The sequence below is a fragment of the Pleuronectes platessa genome, chromosome 21, assembly GCF_947347685.1.
Source record: "Pleuronectes platessa chromosome 21, fPlePla1.1, whole genome shotgun sequence".
Taxonomy (NCBI): domain Eukaryota; kingdom Metazoa; phylum Chordata; class Actinopteri; order Pleuronectiformes; family Pleuronectidae; genus Pleuronectes; species Pleuronectes platessa.
In genome coordinates, this window is record NC_070646.1 from 719,362 (window position 1) to 744,270 (window position 24,909).

Below are 24,909 nucleotides of genomic sequence, written 5' to 3' on the forward strand. Positions count from 1 at the left end.
TAAAGTTTATTAAGAAAAACAACCGTTTATGTGAAGTCCTCACAAACCTGGAGATCTGCTTCCACTGTTCCAGCCTCTAATGCATGAAGAGCTCCATGAATCATGTGTGTGTCTGTGTGTGTTACATTGTGTGTTCATAAATGATCTGGAAATCACATCAAAATCAAAATAAAGCAGAGGAAAGCGAAGAGCATGTGAAGTTGTGTGTTTGTGACTCACTATGAGTTGCAGCAGCTGAAGTCTGGATCATAACTGAATATGCCTCCACAGCTTTGAAGGAGACGAGTGTGATGACACATCTAGTTTTTATTGAAATAATTAGTAAATTCAAAATTTGCCTTAAATGTTTGGAGGTTTGGAAGTTTCTCAAAACTTCATCGTACAGATAAAATGTTTCATTTGTTGTTTTTTAATAACCAGATTAATACCAAGACTGTAATGACCAGCTTCAACCAGAGGGGCGGTCTATTGCTATATAATAGAGGGCCACTGCCGTGAAACACCGTAGCAGGTGTTTGACAGCAGGAAGTAGCGCCATTAGAAACAAATCGATTCTGGAGGTTCACGAGACTTTAAACCACATTTGAAGATGAGACTGATGAGTCACACGTGCCTGAAGGATATGTATTAATGTTTTAATTCCGTGAGTATATGAAATATCCACTTTTCTCTGTGCATGTGTATTTTCTGGGGGATACTGGCCCATGTTGCTGTAGGCTGCTAGCTTGGTTCCTGATGCGCAGAGGGGGGGCAGCGCGTCAGCTGCAGGGAAACTAGCTTCTGATTCCTTGCGGCTCATTTTGCGTCTTTTTAGCTGAAAACGCTTTTTCTCGTTCAGAGCCGACGTCACAACAAAGCGACACAAAGAGGTTTTAATTCAAGAGCCGGGTCAACACAAACCACGCAGCGGGTTAGCCTCGGCTAACGTCAGCTTTGTGTTCATGACAACCTGCCACAACCTGACAGCTAGGCTAGGTTAGCATCGCGTTCACTAAAGACAAGTTAACGAACCTGCAACATGGTGTGAGTATAGTTGTCACCGTTGTGAGCTCAGCATCACATCACTGGGAGCTGCTCTGAACTCATGGATGCTCCACTGGTCTTAATGGGAAACGCTGCAGCCTGTTTCCTTCCTGAGCTCTTCAATCTATTTGTTAACAGCAGGTGTCAACATCCAGTTTATGCAGATTAATGGATATTAATTAATTTAAATGAAGAGACTGAACTCATGCATCCAACGGACTAAGTAGGTTTTCTAAGTCACACTCATCTGTGAACTTGTTCTGCTTTTACTTTGGTGTTTACATGAAGCTCCCCAGGGTCACATTACTGTAGAAACGTAGGAGTATGGGATTTATGTTATTATAATACTAATGGACATACAGTATAGGACTGCAACTACAAGTCTGTATGACAAGAATAACACTCAGAAGAGAGCACAGCGACTATAATATTATTATTATATATAACAGTAATGATAATTCTAATTATTTTCATAGTCAAGTATTTGTTTATAACATTTTAGTAAACGGTGTAAAATTACTATTTATAATTGTTCACAGCCCAAGTTGATATATTCAACTAGCTTGTTTTATCTGAGAGAGCCCAACACATTCAGTTTACTCTCATACTATAATAGTTGAGATGGTTGAACCAGGTGATGAAGACAAACCTAAATCATGTTCATCAAATTGCAGATAAGTTTCCTGTCGATTGAGCTGTTTATCAACCCACATGTGTTGTCTTCATTTCCCCTGGCGTGTCTTTGACTTCCAGCTGAGGCCAGCCTTAGGCAGAGTTCTCGTCCACACGTCATCCAGATGAGGCGTGCTGGAAGCATGCAGCCCATGTACAGAAGAGATGCTGGAGTCTGGCACCAAACAAGAAGTCTTCTCTACAAGAACCTGCTCATCAAGTGGAGGACCAAACAGCAGAGTCTTCAGGTGCTTACTTTTCAGCAGGCTGGTGTGAGAGCTTGTTCTGCTCAGCTCATTGTGCGACTGTTTTCTTTATGTTTCACAATTAGATGGAAATCGGAGCCGGTATCATTCATGATGTAAAATGAGAACTTAATATAGATAATCTAATTTATTAAATTAACAGACTTGAATATCTTCTCTACATACAATTTTTGTGTACTTTTATTATTATTCTGACAGTTTAAACTTTTAGAACTGACAACTACATACATGTGACACACACTGCCATGGTCCATATTCTATCTAGATCTCTGAGAAAGCTCTCTGTGGTTATTCCAGTGGAACCTCTCCCACTGTTAAAACACTTGGTGTGGTTGTGCTGTCGTGAGTTTGTTTGCTGAGCGTCAGTAAACATGTGACTGCTCCAGTGCATTAACAAACTACAATGCAATCTTAATGCCCATTTTATTAAATAAACTATGATGACTTTCCCTTTTTAAATTCTCTCTTGGCCATGCATTATTAATTTGGTTTCAAGTTGCACTGATGCATTTGTAATGTCTCTGTGTATCAACAGTAGGATTGAGAAGTAGCACAGAGAAACCTTCAATAAAGAACTGTAGCAAAGTCCAGGGATTTCCTGAACTACAGTTTGAATAATACCTCCTGTACTTCATGTTTGTTACTGGTTACTGAATCCCGACTTAACCACATGTCCTTCAAACTGCACTTTGTGGGTTTCACCTCATTTGCCTTTGAGGCAAAGTGTTGAGTGAGAGTTTAGTTTTGCATACACACAGAACATGTTTTACAATACACAATCTAGGTCTCAAGGCAATGAGTCCCCGTTTATTGCTTCAATTTACTCTGTTGCTTAAGGTCAAGTTGTAGCTTGTTGTTTATGGTTTGAAGGAAAGAGAAATGTCTCCTGTCAGTTGTTTTACGAGGTCTGATCTGTTCAGTATAGCCCCTGAATAGAGCATTAGTTTGCACTAGAAAAATAAATGTTTAAAGTATGTATTACTGACCTAGTATCAAACTTGTATTACCATGATGAATTACAGCAAATCCTGTGTGGTTTTCTCATCATCTGGTCCATTTTATGTTTTCTGTACAGGAATTGATTTTACCTTTACTACTCTTGGGGCTGCTGATATTCATCAGTATCCTCAACCCTCACGTTTACTATGGAGGCATCAGCACCATTGAGCTGGAGCGGGAGGACCACTTCTTCAAGGGCCTGGGCTACACACCAATCACCAACATCACCACCCACATCATGGAGAAGGTGGCCCATCAGATGCGTACGTTTCTGACACACATCTTGGTTTGAAAGTTAACATCTACAGTAGAAGACAAACCTCTGATCTAATCACTCGATCTATATCGATCAGGCTGGAGGACAGGTGAAGTTTGTGATGCTTATCCTCCTCCTTGTGTTTTCAGCCTTGCAGAATAATCTGGAGATGTTTGCTAGCGAGGAGGACCTGGAGAACGCCAGCCTGTACGAGCCTTCCAGCTACGTTGGTGTGGTGTTCATGGACAGCTCGGCCACATCTTACCGACTGCGCTTCCCGTACAACCAGCTGCCTCTGCCCAGCGACTACACAGAATCTATTGGTAAAATTGTGACTCTCTTATTTACCTGTTGTGGGAACCTACCAGAGAGAGAATCAGACCTTTGATGAGGGAAGCTGTGAATACCCTGAGCTAACGGGTGAAGAGCAGCTCAACAGATGCACAATCTCAAACTGGGTCAGAATTTCAGTTCACCATTTAGACAAAGCTGGAAACACTAAAAGTCTAAGAGTGTTCTTGCGTCACTAATCCAAAAACCAGACTGGAACCAAATTGTTGCTAATCAGTGGGAAATCATTTGGCTGATATTGATTGTTCCTGAGGGATGGAACACAGGAACATATTGAAACAACCTTATTAAATAAAAAAAGGAATGCAAAGAAAGATACAACTGAAAGAGCTGAAAATATCTGACATATCATTGTGTGTGTGTGTGCTTGTCCTCTTCTAGCAAACTGTTTCACCAGCTCTGTGAACTGCAGAGCAGCTAATTACTGGTACTCGGGCTTCATCCGCCTCCAGTCTCTGATCGATGCAGCCATCATCCAGGTGAGACATGAAGGAGTTCTCTTAACCCACTGGACCTTAAAGAGGGGGAGGCTCTGTGTACATTCGCTGATTCCTTTATCCTTTTTCTCATTCATATTTTCAAGATTTAATGATTCATAATTGAATGGAAAATATCTAAATGATAATAAGTCGCTGACCTTCCTTAGATTCACCAGAGGATCTTCTGGTTTCTGTTGACAGATGCAGACGAAGCGGGCCGTGCGGAGTGAGATGGACCTGAGTGTGGTCATGATGGGTCAACCGGGTTCTGTGGAGGTGCAGAAGTTCCCCCACGCCCTCATCTCCATATACCTGGTCCTGGCCTTCACACCCTTCGTCACCTTCCTCATCGTCAATGTGGCAGCTGAGAAGGAACAACGGCTCAAAGACACCATGACCATGATGGGACTCTACAACACAGCCTTCTGGTAAAACAACTAAAGGAGAGATTCAGTCTCTCTCTTCCACACGTGAGCGTCAGAACCTGATCAGTTTGAACCTGTTTGTTGTTGGGGGGGGGGCTACAGGCTGTCATGGGGCCTCCTGTACGCTGCTCTGGTGACCACCATGGCCTTCCTGATGTCCATCATCGCTACGTACACGGCGCTGTTCCCTAACAGTGACTTCTTAGTTATTTTCGGCCTCATCTTCCTCTATGGAATATCAACTGTAAGTACAGCTGAATAGATTGTAGCACTGAGTCAGGTCGATCCTGATTCTCCTCCATCGTCCTTTCTCTCGCTGCTCTCTTTCATTCCTCTCATCCTCTCTTCCATCCAACAGATCTTTTTCTCCTTCATGCTGACTCCGTTATTTAAGAAGCCTAAGTTTGCCAGCACGGTGGGCTCCATGCTGACGGTGGTGTTCGGCTGCCTGTCGCTCTTCACCGTGCTGATGAGTGACTTCCCTCAGCCGCTGGTGTGGCTCCTCTGCCTGCTCTCCCCCAGCGCCTTTTCTATTGGCATCGCACAGGTGACACACACACTCTCAATCACATCCACTCACCACTCTGCACTACTTGATTTCTTGGTGTAAAAGTTGTGCAATAATATATCTTATTAGTTTGGACGTTTCTCCATGAATATAAATGGATCTGGCTTGCTGATGTTATTTCCCTAACTGTGACCTCCAGCTTTCACCAGGGTCCATCTCATATGTTAACTTTACTTCCTCTTGGATTAGCTTGTTGATGACATGTACTGGTAGACAGTGTTGGCAGTGTGAAGACAGAGTAACATGGCTTGATGTGCATGTGTGTGTGTCGACTGTCAGGTGGTTTACCTGGAGGCTCAGGGAGACGGAGCTGTGTTTGGGTCCTTGACCAACGGGCCTCATCCTCTGTACGTGCCTCTGATCATGCTGGTTCTGGACTGCATCCTCTATCTTCTGCTGGCTGTCTACCTGGACCAGGTTCTGCCTGGTAACTACACATTAACTGAATATTAAGTTTGCTCTAATACTGTTGGGCTTCCGTTTACCTGAGGGATCACTTTGTCTTATCATTGTTTGAATACATGTGTCATACTTACATGTTGTGTGCTATGCAGGTGAGTATGGAATGAGGAGGTCCCTGTTGTACTTCCTGAAACCGTCCTATTGGTCCAAACGCACAAAGCGCTACGTTGAGGTGAGCTCTGTTTACGACGCGGAGGTGAACGGCGCTCCTGGTGTGGACGAGTCGGTCGAGCCCATTTCACCTGAGTTCAGAGGGAAAGAAGCCATTCGGTAAAAAACCTGCATAGCTGCATTAAAGTTACATTTTCTATTTACAGTCTGAGAAATGCAGCTTGTCACACTGCTCGATGGTTACTACAGTTTTATCAAAAGTCATAAATGATATTGTAGCACCAGGCTATTTGTAATCCAGGTTTATCAAAGTTTGTCTGAAATAACAATCTAAAACACAGAAGATTAACACGTTCAAATTAACACCTGACAACAATTAAGGCTTTAAATGTTTCCAGGAAGAATTCTGTTGCTCTGTCTCAATTCGGTGGCTGCATCCTTCAAAGGGGGGGAACCTTTGTCACTATCGTAATAATATGATGATAATAAAAATGTCTGCGGAGGATGTGTTTCATGGAGCCTTCGAGGTGCGACGCTGTGACTCAGCAGGTTTTGAAATCCAGCTTTCCAAGGATGCAGTCCCTTAATCAAGACACAGAGTCGAGCTCAGTTAAAGATGGAGATGTTGCCACTCAGTTAAAGATGGAGATGTTGCCAGACTCCACTGGCTGAAGACGGAGCCTGTGACATCTGCCTGTAACGTGACAGCTTCTATTGACTCTAACTCTTAGTTCTGCTTTGTTTTTGCTTGATCAATGTCCGGCAGCATCAATAACATCCATAAAGTGTATAAAGAGAAGGACAACGTGGTGGAGGCTCTGAGAGGTGAGAACACTTTCCTTTTCACCAGCTCAGCTCAGAACAGAATGTGTAATTTACCTCATTACATCAGATCCTTATTGATTTCATCTTCTCCTTCTTTACATCTCCTCCCCAGGTTTGACCTTTGACATCTATGAGGGCCAGATCACGGCTCTGCTGGGACACAGCGGGGCTGGAAAGTCCACTCTCATGAACATCCTGTGTGGTATCTGCCCCCCCACCGATGGCTCGGCCACCATCTACGGGTCGCCTGTCGCAGAGATCGCCGACGGGTCGGAGATGAAGCAGCTGGTGGGAATCTGCCCCCAGTTCAACATCATCTTCGACGTTCTGACGGTGGAGGAGCACCTCAGGATATTCGCCGCCATCAAAGGGATCCGACCGGCAGACATTGACGCAGAGGTGATGTGATGGGAGACCAGTTCACTGAGAGAAGATCCTCTGGCTTCTGTTTGGTAATAATGAGTCTTCAACATCAGGTGGTTCATCCTTGGTGTCTATTTCTTTCTCCTTGATAGGTTAACAAAGTTCTGAAGGATCTGGACTTGGAGAAGATCATGACTGCTCAGGCCAAGAATCTGAGTGGAGGCCAAAAGAGGAAGATGTCTGTGGGCATCGCCATCCTCGGAGATCCCAAGGTACCTTAAGCTCGAAGTGGACACACTTTCCATGTCTCAGCTCTCTGTCTCCATCAGCTTGGCTTCATTCTGAGGTGTTTGCCTCATGATCTTCCTTTTATTTGTCAGATCCTGCTCCTGGACGAGCCCACGGCCGGCATGGACCCGTGCTCCAGACACCAGGTGTGGTCGCTGCTGAAGAACCGGCGAGCTGGCAGAGTCACGGTCCTGAGCACTCACTACATGGACGAGGCAGACATCCTGGCTGGTGAGAACTTGTTCTGTCACATAACGAAGACAGTCCCACAGCCACTCGTCTGGTGTTGTGGTTCAACACAGATGCTGTTTCTTTTTTCTCCAGATCGCAAAGCTGTGATCTCTCAGGGTCAACTGAAGTGTGTGGGCTCCTCCATGTATCTCAAGATGAAGTGTGGTGTGGGATATCATCTCAGGCATGTAGATCCTCCTGATGGAGCTGGTTGAGTCTCTGCATGTTTGAAACGTGAACGGCCCTTTGATGAACCGATTAATGAACCGTTTAATATGTCTTCCCCCTGTCACAGGATGTCGGTCAACGAGGGATGTGAAGCTGAAAACATCACGTCATTGGTCAAGCAGAACGTTCCCAAGGCGAAGTTGTCCCAGCAGCATGAAGCAGAGTTGACCTTCACTCTTCCCTTTGAGAGCATGGACACGTTTTCAGGTCAAATCCCACAACACAGAAATATACCAGTGGAGTGAAATCCCAGGTTTCAGAGAAAACTCTTTAAAGTCAACACAGGAAACCTGGTTTTGACTGACAGCTCTGAACCTGCACCAACTAACAACTCATGTGTTTCTTTATAGGTTTGTTTTCTGAGCTCGACTCTCAACCCAAACTGGGAATCATCAACTATGGGGTTTCCATGACCACACTGGAGGATGTGTTCCTTCGTCTGGAGGCGGAGGCTGAAGTGGACCAAGCTGGTGAGTGTGTGTGTGTGTGTAGAGAAGCAGTGATGAATATTAATAAAACCCAAATGTATAAAGTATTTATCAGTGTACTGGTCTTGTGTGTGCAGATTACAGTGTGTTTAATCGGGAGCAGGCCGAGGACGACTGTGACACCAGCGGCTCCGTGGACGACACAGACCAGCGGCTGCTCACGTTCCCGGACCACAAGGCGGACGTGGTGTCGGGTCACGCTCTGTGGCGCCAGCAGTTCAGCACCGTGGCCTGGCTGCACATGCTCAACATGCACAGAGAGAGGAAGGCCTTCATCTACACGTTAGTGATAAGTGACTACTGGAGATCCAGTTTGAGGATGGACAGTGATTCAGAGTCTGTAGCAGTGAAGAAGAACTCTGCTGCAGGACCATGAGGAATCTGTGAGTGTGTGTGTGTGACCTGGTGTCTCTTCCTTTCATCCTGTCCTTTGCAGCCTGGCCTTGTTCCTGGTGTTTGTTGCTGCCGTGCTGGTCCTGTCTGTGTTCACTGGGAACATCCAGGTTCACTCATCAGATCGTCAGATTCTTCCCATTTACCTGCTGAAGAAGGACCAGGTGCCTCGGAGATACAGCACCAGCCTCCTGGTTCAGAACTCCTCTGGTGAGTCCAGACTGGTTCTGTGACCTGGAGGGAAACTGATCTCTGATATGTTGGAGGCTGGTTGTCTATGATGTATTCTGAAAACATAAACTTATAAACCCTGATACAATTTATCTGTAGAATATCACATCAATCAATATTATTGGCCTTTAATACTGACTGATGTCCTACAGTTAAATGACTCTATCCTGTATGATCTTATGAATATCTCTATACTGTCCCTCTTACACTCCCCTCAGTCTAGTTGTTGTGTACTTAGCTGTGTGTTGTTTTCCTCCTGTCAACAGACTCTGATATTTCTGACTTCGTCCACAACCTGGAGTCTCAGAACATAAAAGTGGAAATGATGAAACACAGTGACTACATGTCTGCAGCTCCCCACAGCGCCGCCATCAACGTGACAGGATCCAGCAAGGTCACTGGAATTCACTGTTGATGTCAGACATTACATGTGGGCTAACCCCCCCCCCCCCCCCCACACCATGTACCCCTCCCTGACCCGTGATGCTCTCTCTGTTAACAGGGGTTCAGATACAGCGTTGCGTTCAACAGCACCACAGTCCACTCACTGCCCATGGCCGTCAATGTGCTGAGCAACGCGATCCTCCGAGGCCTGAATGGAACCGGACCCATCAGAACCTGGACCAAGCCGTTTGAATATGTGAGGATTTAACAGCGAGGAGACAAATCTCATCTTTGCCGTTTCCCTGTATCACTTGAAGATCTTTAACTGTCCTCCTGTCTCGTCCCTCAGCAAATCCCTGATGCCGCGTCCTACGCTCTGGTTTACATTGAGGCCATCATACTGGGAATGCTGGCAGCTGGAATGCCTGCGTACTTCGCAATGGACCACACTCGAGACCGAGAGGTAACCAGTAGTTTGTTTGGTAGAGCTCCTCCCAGCCTGGACACGTAATGACCTGTCAGATAATGATCCACTCTGATCTATTGCTGAACAGTCAGAGACGTAGACCAGCAGGAATCATGAGGTGAGAGAGAAGGTGTAGCAAAGCTCTTCACACAGACTCACAGTTAGTATGTTGTTAGTGAGAGGCCTCAGAGCTCAGTCACACCAGGATTCATAAGAGCAACATTTCAAGATTCAATCACTCAAATCAGTGGATTCCGTTTGGACACAAAGATAAACCTTCAATCCCCGTCCTCCGCTGGAGCTCAAACTCCAGCTCAAAGACAAGCTGCGTGTTCTGCACTCAGTTGAGACACAGAAAAGAAACGAGTTGGGTTCAGATGAACTGTGTTGACTCGGTGTCCAGTCCCATGTTCTTCTTCTCCTGGTGCTGACGCCGGCTCGGCTCCATCCCCACGTCGGGCTCACCCCCGGTTGTAGAGCAGATAGAAAGTGTTTGTCCTGTTACTCCTGGTTCCTCCTGATTCTGATCAACAGACGTTAGTATTATTATTAATATCTGTATTAAACACTATGCAGATTTTCATCTCAAACATGAACAGGGAGAATGTCGCCTCTCTTAGTCACACTCCTTGTTGAGGAGATGTCAGATTTTTTGCATTTGCCTGTTTTGTCCTCTTCAGATCAAGTGTCGCTCAACTCTGAGAATCTCTGGTCTGGTCCCATCGGCGTACTGGTGCGGCCAGGCAGCGGTGGACATCCCCTTCTACTACCTCATCCTGTCCTTCATGAGCATCATCCTCTTCTCCTTCCACACCGGGAGCCTGCTCACCTCCAGCAACCTCACCGCTGTGGTTCGTACTGTGGCATCGAACACCGGCTCCGCAGCACAGACACCTCCTTCCTGTGGAGTCACGTCTCCTCTCCTCCCTCCAGGTCCTGTGTGTCGTTGGCTTCGCTCCGGCCATGATCCTCTTCACCTACGTGTTTTCTTTTGGCTTCGCCCGGGTCCAGAGCAACAGGGATTTCTTCTCTGTCATCTCCATGATGGTGAGACACACGTGAAATGATGATGATGTGGATATTCAGAATGAGCTTTAGCTTCTTATTCACATGCAGGTTTTCTTTATCACTAAGTGTGTGACTTGTGCCTCAGGTGTGTGTTGTGTCAGCCGCGTTGGTTCAGTTGTCGTTTGTGAACGACAACCTGGGACTGACCAGGAACCTGCACAACATCCTGTGCCTCTTCAACCCTCTGTACCCTCTCATGGGCTGCCTCAACTGCATCACCAAGGTGGGAACACAACACAACACAACAACAACAACAACAACACTCACTTCTCTACGTGGGTTTGTTTGTTCAACTCGGGATGAAGTCATAGTAGACATGTCAGAGTTCCAGAGCGCTTGTGGATCTTAAGCTTTAGAACCAGATGTTTTTCTCAGGTGTTTAGCTGATCTGTCATTTTTATCGTAATGTGTAGTAGAAATATAAAAATACTATCTCTTTACAAACACAACTAGAAAAGCTCCCAGGAGAGTTCAGCCCTCTGCCGGTCCCTTTCAGATTAAATCCATTTCTCACCTTCACAGGCGACGTTCCTTCCTTTTCTCTACGAGAAGAACTTCTTGTGGAAGAACCTGCTCATTGCAGTTATAGCTGTAAGTTTTTCATTTACTATCATTTCATGCCCAAAACTTTGATAACACAATGCAGGTGTGCGTTCAGCCATGACTCTGTGTGTGTCCTTGTGCTCAGCCTTATCTCCAGATCATCCTGCTGCTTTTCGTGCTCCGCTGGCTGGAGATCCGTCACGGAGGCAGGACCATGAAGAACGATCAGTACTGCAGGTGATGAGCAGATCTCAGATCAGGGCTCTAGTTGCAGGAAGCCTCATTGTTTTTAAACACTGTTGCTCTCAGGAAAAGTTTTCACAGCTTAATTGTTTGTCCAAAGCCAAACGTGAAGTTTTTATTTGAACCTTCACAGGATCTCGTCCAAGTCAAAGTCCAAAGTGGAGAAGAACCCAGAAGAAGATCAGAATGAGGACGAGGACGTTCAGATGGAGAAGGCCCGAGTGAAGGAGGCTCTCACCTGTCAGTCCTGTGAGGAGGTGAGTGTCTCTTCTTCTGTCTCAGAGGAATCAGAAGCTGTTCAGTCTTAACCTACTGGAAGGTGGTGAGCTTGAGAAGATGTTGACTTATAAACTAATCATTGATCCAGAGTCTCTTCTCTGTGTCTCCTCAGAAACCAGCGGTGGTGGTGAGTAACCTGAGGAAACAGTACAAAGGCAGAAGAGAAGGCTTCTCTCTCAACAAGACCAGGAAGTTGGCCACGAAGAACGTTTCCTTCTGCGTTCGAAAAGGTCCGTGTGGCGAGTAGAGGGGGGGGGGGGTGGGTAGAAAACACAGAGTGGTTCTTGAACCTCACAGCTTCACTTGTGTTCCTTCAGGGGAGGTTCTGGGTCTGCTGGGCCCCAACGGATCAGGAAAGAGCACCATCATGCACATGTTGGCCGGGGACACCGACCCCACCGCCGGCCAGGTACCGATCAGATACTGTGAAGTACTGAGAGAAATATTAATACATATTCTAGAGTCACAGAGTTACTGGTTAACTGTTTCCTGTGTCCAGGTGCTGATGGGGGACTACAGCACTGAGTTCCGTCCCGTGGACAATCCTCTGGAGCACGTGGGCTACTGTCCCCAGGTGAACCCCCTGTGGCCCCGGATCACTCTGCAGGAGCACCTGGAGATCTACGCCGCCGTGAAGGGCCTGAGAGGACAGGATGTGCCGGGGATCATCAACCGGTACGTCGGCCTCCAGCTCCACACACTTCTTCTTCTTCACGTCTTCTATGAGAACCGTGTCTGACGGTTGTTGTGTGTCTGTTGTGTGTCAGTGTGGTGAACGCTCTGGAGCTGAAGGACCACTTGAACAAACAAGCCAAGAACCTGTCAGCAGGACTCAAGAGGAAGGTGAGAGCACAGTGCCCCCCCCCCCCCCCCCCCCGTCCATCTCCTGCTCCATCCTCCCACCACTCACAAAGAAGAAACTCCTTCCCCCCCGACCTGTGTCAACACAGTAGAGACAGAGATTCTTTATCCCCTGAGGATTTCACATCTTAAGAAACAAACCATAGTTTCTAGTGAACCACGTTAGAGGCTGTGTGGTTTCTTTCTTTCTGTTTGACCTCCACTGGTTTCTGGTCTGTTTCCAGTTGTGCTTTGCGTTGAGCATGATCGGGAATCCTCAGATCGTGTTACTGGACGAGCCGTCGTCCGGGATGGACCCCAAGTCCAAACAGCGCATGTGGTGAGACCTTAAAACCTCAGAATGAAACCTTCTTCACTTTGTATTTCTAGATTCTGATGTGTCCCGGGCTGAATTTCAGTTTTTCTGGTCCCAACCACAATATTCACGTCTTACTTTTCCAGTGTGCTGACCTCGGTGGAGATGATTTCATTGCCACGTGTCTCTGTTGTGCAGGAGAGCGATACGAGCTGCGTTCAAGAACCGCCAGCGAGGAGCCGTCCTCACCACACACTACATGGAGGAGGCGGAGGCCGTGTGCGACCGCGTGGCCATCGTGGTTTCTGGGCAGCTGAGGTTCGTGCTCGCAGCTTCGTGGTGAAACGGGACGAGAGGTTCAGGAAGTGAAGCTTCATGTTCCTTTGTTTCCAGATGCATCGGCTCCATCCAGCACCTGAAAGGGAAATACGGCCGAGGTTACAGTTTGGAGGTGAAACTCCGAGAGGAGCTGACGGGGCTCCAGCAGGTGGCGCTGCTGCACAAAGAGATTCTCAGGATCTTCCCTCACGCCGCCCGACAGGAGAGGTGAGACCTGAGGAGCCGGTCTGAAAGTTCTCACTTTGAGCTGAACCCAGTTTGTGTCACTTGTTCATAACACACACTTAATTCTATTGGTTGTTGACTTCCTGTGCAGCTTTGCTACTCTGATGGTTTATAAGATCCCCACAGAGGACGTCACATCACTGGCCAAGTCTTTCTCCCAGTTAGAGAGCGGTGAGCCGCTGCTACACACACACACACACACACACACACACACACACACACACACACACACACACACACACACACACACACACACACACACACTGTAACTTCTAACTCATTCAATGTCTTTTCTCTTCAGCCAAGCAAATGTTCAACTTTGAAGAATACAACTTCTCCCAGTCGACCTTAGAGCAGGTAACTGGTTTATTAAAAGAACCAGTTGATTTATATCAACTTTATTTAATCTTTCTAAATGTCCGACCTGACTCTTCTCCTCTTCCTCTGGCTCTTCGTCCTCCAGGTGTTCATGGAGTTTGCCAAGGAGCAGGAGAACGAGGAGGAGGAGGTGGGGTCGCTCTCCTCCACCTTCCAGTGGCAGCGCCTCCGTCAGGACGGGCCCGTCTCGGCCAATCACACGGACAGCATCGTGCACCAGCTGTGAGCCGGCTGCTGACCAGGACTCACCGACCAGGACTCACCGACCAGGACTCACCGACCAGGACTCACCGACCCGTCCTGCCTCGGGCCTCAGAGCCTCAGGCCAGCACGCCGCCCCCCCGCCCCCGATGGAACGGGACAGACCCGGTGGGGGGGGGTCGACACCGGGACTGTGTGTGTCTCTGGGCTGTCACGGCTTCTTCCTGTGGGTCTGAGGTGAGCATGTGTGTAACCCTCGTCCACTGGTTTCCTGAGTCGCACTGACCGGGGGGGGGGGCGGTTCTTCCTCGACACGCTAACGCGACACCTCCTCCTCCTCCTCCTCCTCCTCCTGACGGGGTTTCTTATCTTCACAGGGAGTCAGTCAATGGAAAAATATCTATATAATATATGAATATTTATGCTTTGTAACCCTCTCCGTCCGTTCTCTTCTGTCGGAGGCGCTGCAGTGAGTGTGTGTGTGTCTCCTCAGATGTTTTGTGTGTTGTGTTTGTGAAACAGTTTTGAAGCACAACCAGAAATGGGATCCATCCACAATCGTACCAAAGCAGCACTTGTGTGAACCACACACTCACACACATCCACTGAGAAGTGCTTTGGTTTTTTTAGTGTCGGTAGCATGTGCGTTATTAGTTTGACACTTGATGTGGGTCAGTGAATTCAAAGAGTTGTAACACTGGAGAGGAGTCGCTCGTCCTGCAGAGTCGAGAGAGAACGAGTCACAACACGTTTTTATATCTGAGGCTGAAGATCTGATTCTCCTCGTTTGAGGGGCGGAGCTTGTTGAAACGTTGTTCATCTCTCGGCAGGTTTTTAGAGGATTTTTGATAAAACAGATTTTGAATTTACGTTATTGTGGGGGGGGGGGGGGTGTTGACACTGGGCTCTTTGGAGCTGCTGTTTCACTTTGAATCACGCAGCAGTGTGTTTACTATCTAGCCTGTTCTGTGTGTATGAGTTTGTGTGTTTTCTGTGTTGTGTATTTACTGTGTGTAGCTGCAGAATCTTAGTCTTTATACAAGCTGGTGCAAACCGATGAATTGTAATTTTCTCACGACGTTCAGGCGACAGGACGACGAGGTGAAGGGAATCTTTGACGCTTTTATTTTGAAGCTTCATTTCTGTGACTCAGCACTTTGAGGTTTGTTGTGATGATCGGTTCAAAGTAAAGTTTGAGAACTCGAGACGCTCGAGGTTTTATTTTAACGTCAGGTGAACGATTTCTATTTGATTTATAGATATTTTTTAAAACATGGGACTTGAGTTTATTCTCTCTCCTGAACTCCGTCAGGTGTCGAACTCAGATTCAACTTCTGAAGGTTTTTCAACGTGACAGGAAGTTCGTCTCACAGGCTTTTATCTGATGAGTCATCATTTACCAGGGGGTGATGATGATGATTATTATTATTAATATTATTATTGACGCTGATCGACTTTCCAAGCATGTTCTACAGACACACTACAGACACACTATGAACATACTACAGTCTACAGACACACTAGAAACACACTATGAACATACTACAGTCTACAGACACACTACAGACACACTATGAACATACTACAGTCTACAGACACACTAGAAACACACTATGAACATACTACAGTCTACAGACACACCGCAGACACACTACAGACACGCTACATTAACTAAAGACCAAGTAAAGCATTGATATTTGCAGTTGTGTGTAATTTGTCCTTTTTAAATGTGAGACTTTATTTGACGTGTTTTATTTCTTGCACATTAAAAAGGGTTGAAGTGAAACACTGGCCTCACACATATTTACACACAAACATATGTTTAATCTCTCCATGCAGAATCACATTGTCGTATTTAACATTCATGTGAACGTTGTGTGGATCAGTTTCAGTCTCGTGTCGCCGTCTAAAGAAGAAACTCAACTAAAGCTTCACACTTCATTCAGATTATTAAACTCTGCGGCGCTGGGGGTGGAGCCGGTTACGTGTTTTTTTTCCTGGTGTTGGTTGAGTTGAACTATTTCTGGGAAATTTTATAACCGTTCTTTCTATTATGCAATCTTTGTAAGATGATGTGTGCACTGATTTTATTTTTGAAATACTGTGGTTTAGCCGTGTGCTGTGTTTCCCTCACGTCTGAACGGACACTCGTCATTATTGTATTTGACCTTTCCATGAATAAATGTTGATCCAGATTATTTGTCTTTTGTTTGATGAACATAATGAAGATGGAAGTATTGACACATTGTGCTTTATTTTTAGCACATTATAAATATAATGGAAGAAGGGAATATAAACAGTTTCACTGTGATTTTACACGTGTTGAACACTGAACTAATACCTGCAGCTTTATTAATTTATAAAACTTCTGTATGCAAAGTTTTTTTATTAACATTTGACATTTCACAACATGTAAATTCAGTCTATTTATATAAAAACAACATTATTTAACGTTTAAGAAGAGATCGAAAATGTTTTATTTTGAAATTCTTAAACGGAAGTGTAACTATGCCATTATAGTAACCTTAACGTGCCTGCGTTGTTTTGTCCCTGTGCTGCCACCGGGTGGCCACATGTTGTTACTACATCACTGTTTACTTCATGTGGTTTCTGACGTGATGCTCATTTCAGACGTGCACTGCCCCCCAGTGGCCACAAGGTGAAACTGCTACACCTCAGTAAAGTTAGCGTTAATGCAGACGTAACAGGTTACTTATACTTCCGCTAAAGTCTTTCAAAATACAGCGAGCAAACTAAATCAATCTGAAATAAAACTGAAAATAAATATAATATTTTTTTTCACGGTTTCACTGTAAATAAATGAAATACAGAGAAATACATTAATCTAATACTGGAATTAGTACAAAATATCTAAGAGAGCATTAAAAGTTCTCAACAGTCCACAAATAAAATCTTTGTTTGTAAATAAAATCAAATAAATATATAATAACTTGGAATTTCTTCAAGAGACCAAAGGTCGTTTTAAATTTTTCACTGAAGACAAAGGTAAATATAAGTAATAAAACACAAATCAGGAAGGAAATATTTTGACTAACGATCAGAATGATTACTTCCGTTTCAGGGTATTATTCTGAAAGTGCTCACCGGAATGTAGCATCGTCCTATTAACGCTGACTTGAAGCGGTGTTGCAGCTCTTCTTGTCGCCTCATGGGGGCAGCAGTGAGTAGTGGACCCATCGGTATTATGATTAAAACTCGTCTTTGAATTGACGCGTAAATGAAATAAAATCCAGGCGTCGATGATTTAAAATTTCAACTTCATTTAAATGTAATAAATTAAATCTGTGAAGCTGTTATCAACGAGCTCTGTGGCTGGTTCCGTACTTCCGGTCGTGGGTGTGGCCTCTGACAGAGTAATGGCGGAGCCGCGTCGCTGGTGCTCGTCTCGCTCGAGCCTCTCGGAGCTGGTCTAACGGATCGTGGCCCCTGAGCTCGGACTTCTCTTCGGAATCGAACTGTGATGCGTCGTCACGATGGGAAACATCTTCGGGAAAAAGAAAGTGACGCGCGTGACGGAGCAAGACAAGGCGATTCTGGTGAGTCAGGGTTAGCATTAGCATCGGCTAGCTGTCAAACTGCGTTAGGAAATGTGTCGTTTTAACTTCTCGGCTCAGCACAAACTACAAACACAAACTTTAAACTACACAACGTCCACACTTCACACACAGTAAAGAAGTTCTCTTCTGTTCGGCGCAACTTTCTGTGTAATAACAACTTTATATAAACTTTATTATCTCATATAAAACCTGCCTCTGCAACCAGAGCCAGAGGAAACACTACTTATGAATTAACAGTTAAAAACCGTCATACAGTGGAGATCAGATGTTTCTGTGCCGATTGGAGCCAAAGATCCTATTTGAAGTCTGACTCGTAATATTTCATTGAAATGTTTTAATATTGTTGTCGTGTGTAGGTTTAAAAGTTCATATTAATGTTTTACTGATGAAGTTCTGTCGGAGCAGCTCAGGCTGATCCTCTGTAGTTACACCAGAGTAAAGCTGCTCAGGAGGAAGCTGCTGGTTAATCATTAATAATCTGTATTAAATCATATCAGAAATGTGAATGTGACATTTCTTGCTGGTGTGAAGATGTTTCCCTTGATCCTGATCCTTTGATCTCTGTGCTCTGCAGCAACTGAAGCAGCAGAGAGATAAACTGCGTCAGTACCAGAAGAGGATCCACCTGCAGCTGGAGAAGGAGCGAGCTCTGGCCAAGCAGCTGCTGAAGGATGGAAAGAAAGAGTGAGTGTGGAAACAGCAGGACGACACAGGAGCAGCTGTTACACACAAGTTGTGTGTGTGAGGAGCAAAACTCCTCCAGAGGCTGAGATCAGGGCAGGAAACAAACAGACTGATTTGAAATCAATGAATAGATCTGTTGGTTCCACGCTGAGGAACCTGACTCCCAGCCGTCCAGATTATTGTCATTAAACCATAATGTTCTATCTTTTCAGATGAATCTTTTCTGTGTTTCTACATTTCTTATCTTTGTTAATAAACTTCACTTGCTGTGATTCTAATGCTCCCTTCGTTTGTATGGAAACAGCAAAGCTCTCCTCCTGCTGAAGAAGAAGCGCTACCAGGACAAACTGCTGGACAAGACGGAGAATCAGATCAGCAACCTGGAGCGACTGGTGAGTGAGCGGAGCGCCACAGGGACTCGACCTGCAGCCGCTCCACTAACACTCCTCCTTCTCCTTCTCCTTCTCCTTCTCCTTCTCCTTCTCCTGCTCCTCCTCCTCCCAGGTTCAAGACCTGGAGTTCGCCCAGATCGAGCAGAAGGTGCTCGACGGCTTGAAGGTCGGAAACGAGTGTCTGAAGAAGATGCACGAGGTCGGTGGTGAAGTTAGATTCTATACAGTTACAGTCACATGGTGGGAATCACTGGTTATTGATGGGATCTGGTCGAATGTCTTCTTCACTGCAGGTGATGTCGATTGAGGAAGTGGAACGGATCATGGATGAAACTCAAGATTCCATCGATTACCAGAGGGTGAGTCCCACAAACACCTCGGCTGTAGAGAGCCAGTCTGTTTATTTACCCTCAGCTTCATGAGACAGGAAGTGAAACTGATAATAATGATGGAAGATCACATAGAATTCTCTTTCCTCTATGATCTTAACTGAGAGTTTTTGTTCTCCTGCAGCAAATCGACGAGATGTTGGCCGGCTCGTTCACACAGGAGGATGAAGACTCTGTTCTCGCTGAGCTGGAGGCCATTACTCAGGTGTGTGTGTGTGTCTGTGTGTGTGTGTGAAGCTGCTCCTCAGTCTCGTCCTCTGTCTCATCTGTTTCTTCAACCTTCAGGGAGACGTGGATCTTCCCGAGGTTCCTTCAGACGAGCTGCCAGACGTTCCAGAGGAAGAGGAGGAGAAACCAGGTTCGTTCTCTCCGTCTCGAATCGTGATCAGGTGTGAATGTGTCAGAGGAGAAGCTGCGTGAACATGTGATTCAACTCTTCACTAATCAGTTCATCCTTCATCAAGAACTGTGTGTGTGTGTGTGTGTGTTGTTGGTGTCGTGAGGTCTTTCCTTCAGACGTCTTGCTCTTAAACCTCCGTCCTGTGAACCTGAACCTGTTTTTCTTTCAGAGCGAGAACGTCCCAGAAAGAAACCAGCCCGGGAGCTGCTCGCTGCATGAGAGCAGGCCGACCTCCAGCTGCTGGTTTTCTACAACACTCCAGTCCCACAGGAAACAAACATTTAGCAGGAAGCCTCGCTCCCCCACTGCTCCGTCAGAAATTGGCAGCGGCTTCCAGACACTGATCCTCCTCCAACTCCTCCGGTGGCTGTTTGTCCTCTGCTGCAGGACGACACTTGAACGCATCACGACTGGTTCATCAGAAACTTTGACAAACGCTGATTTTACTCCTGATGACATTAGACGATTAACTCTAACCTCTGATTCATGTTCCTCTCCACTAAATCATTTTACATAACTTACCTTTAATATGTGTGATTCCCCCCCCCATCAGTGTTATTCAGTCTGTAATGATTCAGTCATTTCGTTTGTGACACTCAAGAATCTTAATTAAAAAACTGTAGCAACAAGAATCTCTCTCCAGACACAAAGTCCGAGTTGTTCTGAATAACACGATTCTGTTTTTCATCGGTTCCACTTTCCACTGAAGCAGGAGACGTCTCAGACTCCAGCTGAAATGAAAAACTGTATTTCAAACTTCAGCTCAGAAAATAAACGAGTTCAGGAACGAATATTACATTTATCAATTGGTTTCATGATGTTGCAGCTTATCACTGTTTTCATTGACCAGAATATCGTTAGTTCTTCGTTTATAAAGATTGTTTTTAAAATCTGAAAATGAGATTTGGAACATTTTAAATACTCGACAGCCCAAGGAGTTTTGTTTCTCTGTGAATTGGTGAATTGACCCTTTAAGACCAGAAGGATGAGACTGTACTGAGCTCTGTTCAGACCTGCTCTTCCTCCTCTTCCTCCTCTTCCTCAGTCGTCCTGACCTTGAGCTCTTTTCAAACATTTAACCCTGAAACTTCTGAAGTTGAAACTTTTGCTTTAGTTTTACAGCAGAGCCTCTGACCATCTGAAGGTTTCACAACAAGATGTTGATCTTCAACACGTTCACACAACCTGGATCTTTAGTGTCATCAACACAAAGTTTTACTGAGTTTCACTGAGTGTCACATAAGTTACACATGTTTAAATCACAGAATCATAAAGCTTGTGTTTCTCTGAAGATCCAGTTCATCTGTAAATCACTTCATGTCAGACAGAAAACACAGATGACGTCATCAGCTTTGCTTTAAATTAGTTTCTGTAAATTCTTTTTCAATAAAGTTGAGTTTTTTTATTGTCACAACTTGTGTTGTTTTACCGGGACTGACCACAGGGGGGCAGCAGGAGACAAACGATGCTCGGCTCCACTGGAGGAAAAACACATTCTACATCACACAAGACAACTTTCACACTTCAACTGGTTCTTTACAGATGGTTGTAAAGTTAACTGAGGAGGAACCTAAACATTTATTGTAGAAGCTTTCAAATACAAGTCGAACTTTACATGTGATCAACAAGACACAAGATTTAAAAATGAGTTTAACTTTCCAGATTTAGAGACTTAAACGCACCAAACCAATCAATCACAGAAAAGTCAATAAAAGAAAGTTAAGGTTCAATAAAAAAAAACTTTAACATCGTTAAAGATAAATAATATAAAATAAATTTAAAAAATAGATGATGAAACCCAACAAAGGGGTTGGACTAGATGAGTTTTTCATTTTAAAGAACATTTCCAGCTCTGGTGTTGGTCCCTAATTATCAAATGAACAAATATTAGAATCATTAGAAAGTCAAGAGGAATGAATATAGTTGTGTTCACTTCTCTGCTTCTCTCCCTGACGTCCATCAGGACCTTGTTCACTCTTCACTCTTCTAAAAGCAAAGTTGGACTTGAAGCTCATTCCTGTGATAAAAAACACAAAGTGAACCTTTTCAAAATAAAATAAAAACCTCTGAAATACTTTCCTCAAATGAACCTTGAGGTTTCTTCATTGAGGCCTGAACTGAACCAGGCTGAATGGTCTTTGTGGAGTTCAGTGAACGAGCTCTTTCTGAATGGAGAGTTGACTCCGAGCCACTGGTTAGTGTGGGAGAGGGCGACGCCCACACAGGAACCTGATGAATCACAGACCTGAAGAGAGAAACAGCCTGAGAGGACGAGTGGGACGAAGTGAAGAGGAGATCAACCACCGCAGCTGAATGGATGCTTAAGGTATGTAGGTGTGTGTGTGTGTGTGTGTGTGTGTGTTTGTGTGTGTGTATGTCCCCCCCCCCCCCCCCCACCTCAGCACTGCCCACATCACTACACCTCCACAGTCACAGAAAGTCCAGGTCTCCATGTTCCACTGAAGCTTTGATTGTTAGAAACAGATCAAAAGATGCAAATCTTCATGGAACATCATCATGTTCGATAACGTGAGCTCACACATCGTTAAAACAACAGTTAATACATTATCATAGATAAATATCACACACCCCTGGGTTTCAGGCACCAACATAGACTGCATATAAAGATGAAAAACACAACCTATTGATTTATTTAGTATCATAATCATACTACATATGCTTACATGCGTCAAGTGGTTTGTTAAACTGAGGGAAAGTTTTTTGATTTTTATTTTTCATCAAGATCCTGGGAAATTGGGGAAAATGTCAAAAATAAATTCTGTCTTGCACTGTTAAAGAAATCTGTGACTGAATTTAAGTTTTTTCTTGACCTGTCACATCCTTGTGAAACCGCTAAGTAGATTTTGCATAATCCTGCTGACCAACTAATGCAGCAACAAAATCATAAGCTCCTTGTGGGAGGTAATACATCTTAATACAGTGGTGGGAAATGGAAACTTAATTTAAGTGAAAATGATGCAGATGAAAATTGGTAAAGTAGTGTTCATTCCACTTTGTTGTGGATTCAATTTGAAATACTCTGTGCTAAGATCTCCCGAGGAGCCTTGTGGCTGCTCAACTCATAAGTTTGAGCAGCCTTATAAGTCATCAAAGGAGCCTTCTTGTATGAATTCATGAAGATTAATATTGTACACATTGAGCCTTCTTGTACAAAATGAAGGCATCACATGCTTTGATGATAATGTCCTGCCCGAGCACAGACCAGTAGGAGACAGTGGTGCTCAGGCCCTGATAACGATGATGGCTGTCTGCCCACTGGTGATCTGACACAGAGGAATTAATATTCCACCAGAGATTAAACTCAAAATCCCTCAGACAGTTTTTTGTTTGGCTTCCAGTAGAGATGAACTTTGCTCCAAATTAAGGGATTTTGTGGAACTGAAAATTGCTGTGCTACACGGACCAGAACCAGAAGAAGTGTTTAGAACGTTTGCCAGTTGAATGCTGTGGGTTGATCCTCAGACTCATCTGACCATGATGGAAATGTTCTCTACTGTTACTGGGAAAGATGGAGACAAATACCACAGAGAAAGAAGGTCTGCAACACAATGCAAGTCCACATCTAGTGATGGAAACTCACTGTGGGGATTGAAGCCAGTAGAAGATCGATGCGTTCACTGACAGTGGGAACGTTGATGTTTGTTCCAGGACCAAACCTGCCTGATTGATTTCCACTAGTGCAGCTCGGTCTCATCTGCTTCTACTCAGGTGTGACGGTCAAAAGAAAACCTGTGTGTCCAGGGCCGAGCTCTGTCCTCACAGCTCGAGACGCCTCATCCACTTCAGCCCTGTGAAGAAGGTGATGAAGGTGAAGAAGGTGAGGAAGGTGATGAAGGTGGGACCTTCAGTCGTCTTCAGGTATGTCCTTTGTCTTCAGTCTCCATTCAGAGGCCTTCAGGTCGAGATGTGTGTGGGATCCCCCTCCCCCCTCCCAGAGCAGGAGTCATAAATAAACTTCTATGATATATTGAAATAAGAGCTTCAGGTTCATATGAACGTTATAAACCACAGATCCGAGGATTTGATGTTCGGGTTTATTTAATGAATCTGATCCAGAGTCTGTGGCTCGGATCTTCTCAATGGATGATGAATGGATGATGAATGGTTGTAGCAGAGGCGGCGTGGGAAGTGCGTGACACCGCGGAGGAGGCGTGGTCAGATGAGATGCTGTGCTGCGTTCGTGGGTCTCTGTAAAGATCCATGAGTCACGTTCTCCTGTACTTCTGTTCAGGTTTATTAGAATTCATTCATCATAGAGATAATAAATCAAAGGTAGCTCCTCCAGAGGCAGAGAGGAAGACTCTACACTTTAATTAGATATTTATTTATTTGTCTATGTACTTAGCACCCAGTGGAAATGAGAGAAATATAAAATGTCTGGACAGAAACATTAGACGTCAATGTACCATAAGTCATGTTTACATGTACCATGTCCTATATAAAACCATCACAGGATGCAGGTTTATTTTTTATTCAATGCAATTTAATTTTTTTTAATTTTTTTCAATTAATAAAAAGGGAACTCAGCTACTGAGGAGTTAGTGACTCCGGAGCTGAGGTTTTAAGGTGGACTCTTCTCACGCTTCTCGGCTCAGGCGGCAGCAGCAGCTTTATTTCCCGGGGTCCGTGAAGGCAGCAGCGCCCCTGTCCTCCCCGGGCCCGCCCCCTCTCCAGGGCTGTGGGGGTGTGTGGGCGCAGCGCCGATATAAAGCGCGGCCCCGCGGACTCAGCTCGTGTCAGAACAGCTGATCTCGGAACAGCTCCGGACTGAGAGGAGCCGCTTCCCGCAGGAAAACCTCTGTCTATGGTTGAGAGCGACGCTCCAGCAAGGATGTCCCGGACCGACGAGGTGCACCGCATCACGGAGAACGTGTACAAGGTGAGAAGGTTCGATTCCCTGCGGGAGGAGCAGCTGCTGCAGACTGAGACTCACACATGTCCACTTTGAGTGACACTGGGTCCGAGGACATGTGACGAGTCTCTGATCAGATGCTGTCTGCTGCTGGTTCTGAAGTTCAGTCCTTCACTCGTCTTTAGTCCCAGAACAGGGACAGAGAATCACTTGGATCTGAACCTGAATCAGTTTATTATCAAATGTCTCATGAGTCAGAATTCAACCTTCTAACTCCAGCTGCAGCAGCTCAGGACTTGATTGGTGGATTCTCTGTCCCAGGTTACATCGTTTATTTGCAGTAACACTGTGTTGTTATATTTTCTTTTACTGGGAGCAGACCAGTTGTCTGAGCTCCTGGTCCCTGGGGCAGTTCACTATGAATCTTGCCTCCAGCACCAGAGGAGCTTCCTGTAGATGAACCCCTCATCCCAGTTGCTGCAGTTGAGGTGGATCCACTGGGACCTGCAGTTTGCATTGTGGGCTCATGATTGTCGACAGTAGCTTCATGTAGTTGTGTCCTTTGTGTTGTTGCATTTGTGAAAGAAAACTATGACTTTGTGGATCGAGTGCATCTGTGGAAATATCCGTGTGTTCTTTGTGTTAACTGATC

The 24,909-nt window shown here is 45.2% G+C and overlaps 3 protein-coding genes across 4 annotated transcripts in view; all 3 read left to right on the forward strand.

Annotated features, from left to right (window-relative positions):
- The first annotated feature begins 491 nt into the window (after positions 1 to 491).
- Positions 492 to 13,981, forward strand: abca5 (ATP-binding cassette, sub-family A (ABC1), member 5). Of its 2 annotated transcripts, none has more exons than XM_053413864.1 (38): positions 492 to 643; positions 1,698 to 1,943; positions 3,037 to 3,223; positions 3,366 to 3,539; positions 3,949 to 4,046; positions 4,248 to 4,474; positions 4,574 to 4,715; positions 4,830 to 5,018; positions 5,319 to 5,466; positions 5,594 to 5,771; positions 6,379 to 6,437; positions 6,550 to 6,836; positions 6,953 to 7,072; positions 7,181 to 7,319; positions 7,413 to 7,503; positions 7,615 to 7,754; positions 7,898 to 8,017; positions 8,113 to 8,317; positions 8,472 to 8,638; positions 8,926 to 9,053; positions 9,162 to 9,299; positions 9,393 to 9,506; positions 10,190 to 10,360; positions 10,443 to 10,556; positions 10,663 to 10,800; positions 11,100 to 11,168; positions 11,266 to 11,357; positions 11,497 to 11,620; positions 11,755 to 11,872; positions 11,960 to 12,051; positions 12,142 to 12,317; positions 12,410 to 12,485; positions 12,728 to 12,822; positions 12,997 to 13,116; positions 13,192 to 13,344; positions 13,454 to 13,533; positions 13,664 to 13,719; positions 13,826 to 13,981. In XM_053413864.1, exons 2-38 carry the CDS (start codon positions 1,821 to 1,823, stop codon positions 13,964 to 13,966), a joined length of 4,989 nt encoding a protein of 1,662 aa, XP_053269839.1. In that variant the 5' UTR covers positions 492 to 643; positions 1,698 to 1,820; the 3' UTR covers positions 13,967 to 13,981. The 2 variants fall into 2 exon arrangements, with proteins under 2 accessions (XP_053269839.1, XP_053269838.1); XM_053413863.1 differs by having other exon boundaries at positions 1,777 to 1,943.
- Positions 13,982 to 17,294: 3,313 nt separating this feature from the next.
- chmp6b (charged multivesicular body protein 6b) lies at positions 17,295 to 20,798 on the forward strand. The gene is made up of 8 exons (XM_053413479.1): positions 17,295 to 17,498; positions 18,094 to 18,203; positions 18,508 to 18,595; positions 18,708 to 18,794; positions 18,889 to 18,954; positions 19,109 to 19,189; positions 19,270 to 19,342; positions 19,554 to 20,798. Exons 1-8 carry the CDS (start codon positions 17,436 to 17,438, stop codon positions 19,601 to 19,603), a joined length of 618 nt encoding a protein of 205 aa, XP_053269454.1. The 5' UTR covers positions 17,295 to 17,435; the 3' UTR covers positions 19,604 to 20,798.
- A 3,327-nt stretch (positions 20,799 to 24,125) lies between these two features.
- baiap2b (BAR/IMD domain containing adaptor protein 2b) overlaps positions 24,126 to 24,909 on the forward strand; it is a 39,771-nt gene continuing 38,987 nt past the window's right edge. Inside the window, exon 1 of the mRNA XM_053414311.1 lies at positions 24,126 to 24,284. Within this exon, the coding sequence (XP_053270286.1) occupies positions 24,210 to 24,284 (75 nt within the window). The 5' untranslated portion in view covers positions 24,126 to 24,209. The remainder of the gene's footprint in view (positions 24,285 to 24,909) is intronic.

Excerpts from the sequence above, each read along its gene's own strand:
- chmp6b (XM_053413479.1), top strand. The coding sequence starts at position 17,436 with ATGGGAAACATCTTCGGGAAAAAGAAAGTGACGCGCGTGACGGAGCAA. Across the intron at positions 18,955-19,108 it reads ATTCCATCGATTACCAGAGG|CAAATCGACGAGATGTTGGC; the intron begins GTGAGTCCCACA and ends GTTCTCCTGCAG. Across the intron at positions 19,343-19,553 it reads GGAAGAGGAGGAGAAACCAG|AGCGAGAACGTCCCAGAAAG; the intron begins GTTCGTTCTCTC and ends TTTTTCTTTCAG.
- abca5 (XM_053413864.1), top strand. The coding sequence starts at position 1,821 with ATGAGGCGTGCTGGAAGCATGCAGCCCATGTACAGAAGAGATGCTGGA. Across the intron at positions 7,504-7,614 it reads GGTGTGGGATATCATCTCAG|GATGTCGGTCAACGAGGGAT; the intron begins GCATGTAGATCC and ends CCCCTGTCACAG. Across the intron at positions 9,507-10,189 it reads ACCACACTCGAGACCGAGAG|ATCAAGTGTCGCTCAACTCT; the intron begins GTAACCAGTAGT and ends TGTCCTCTTCAG.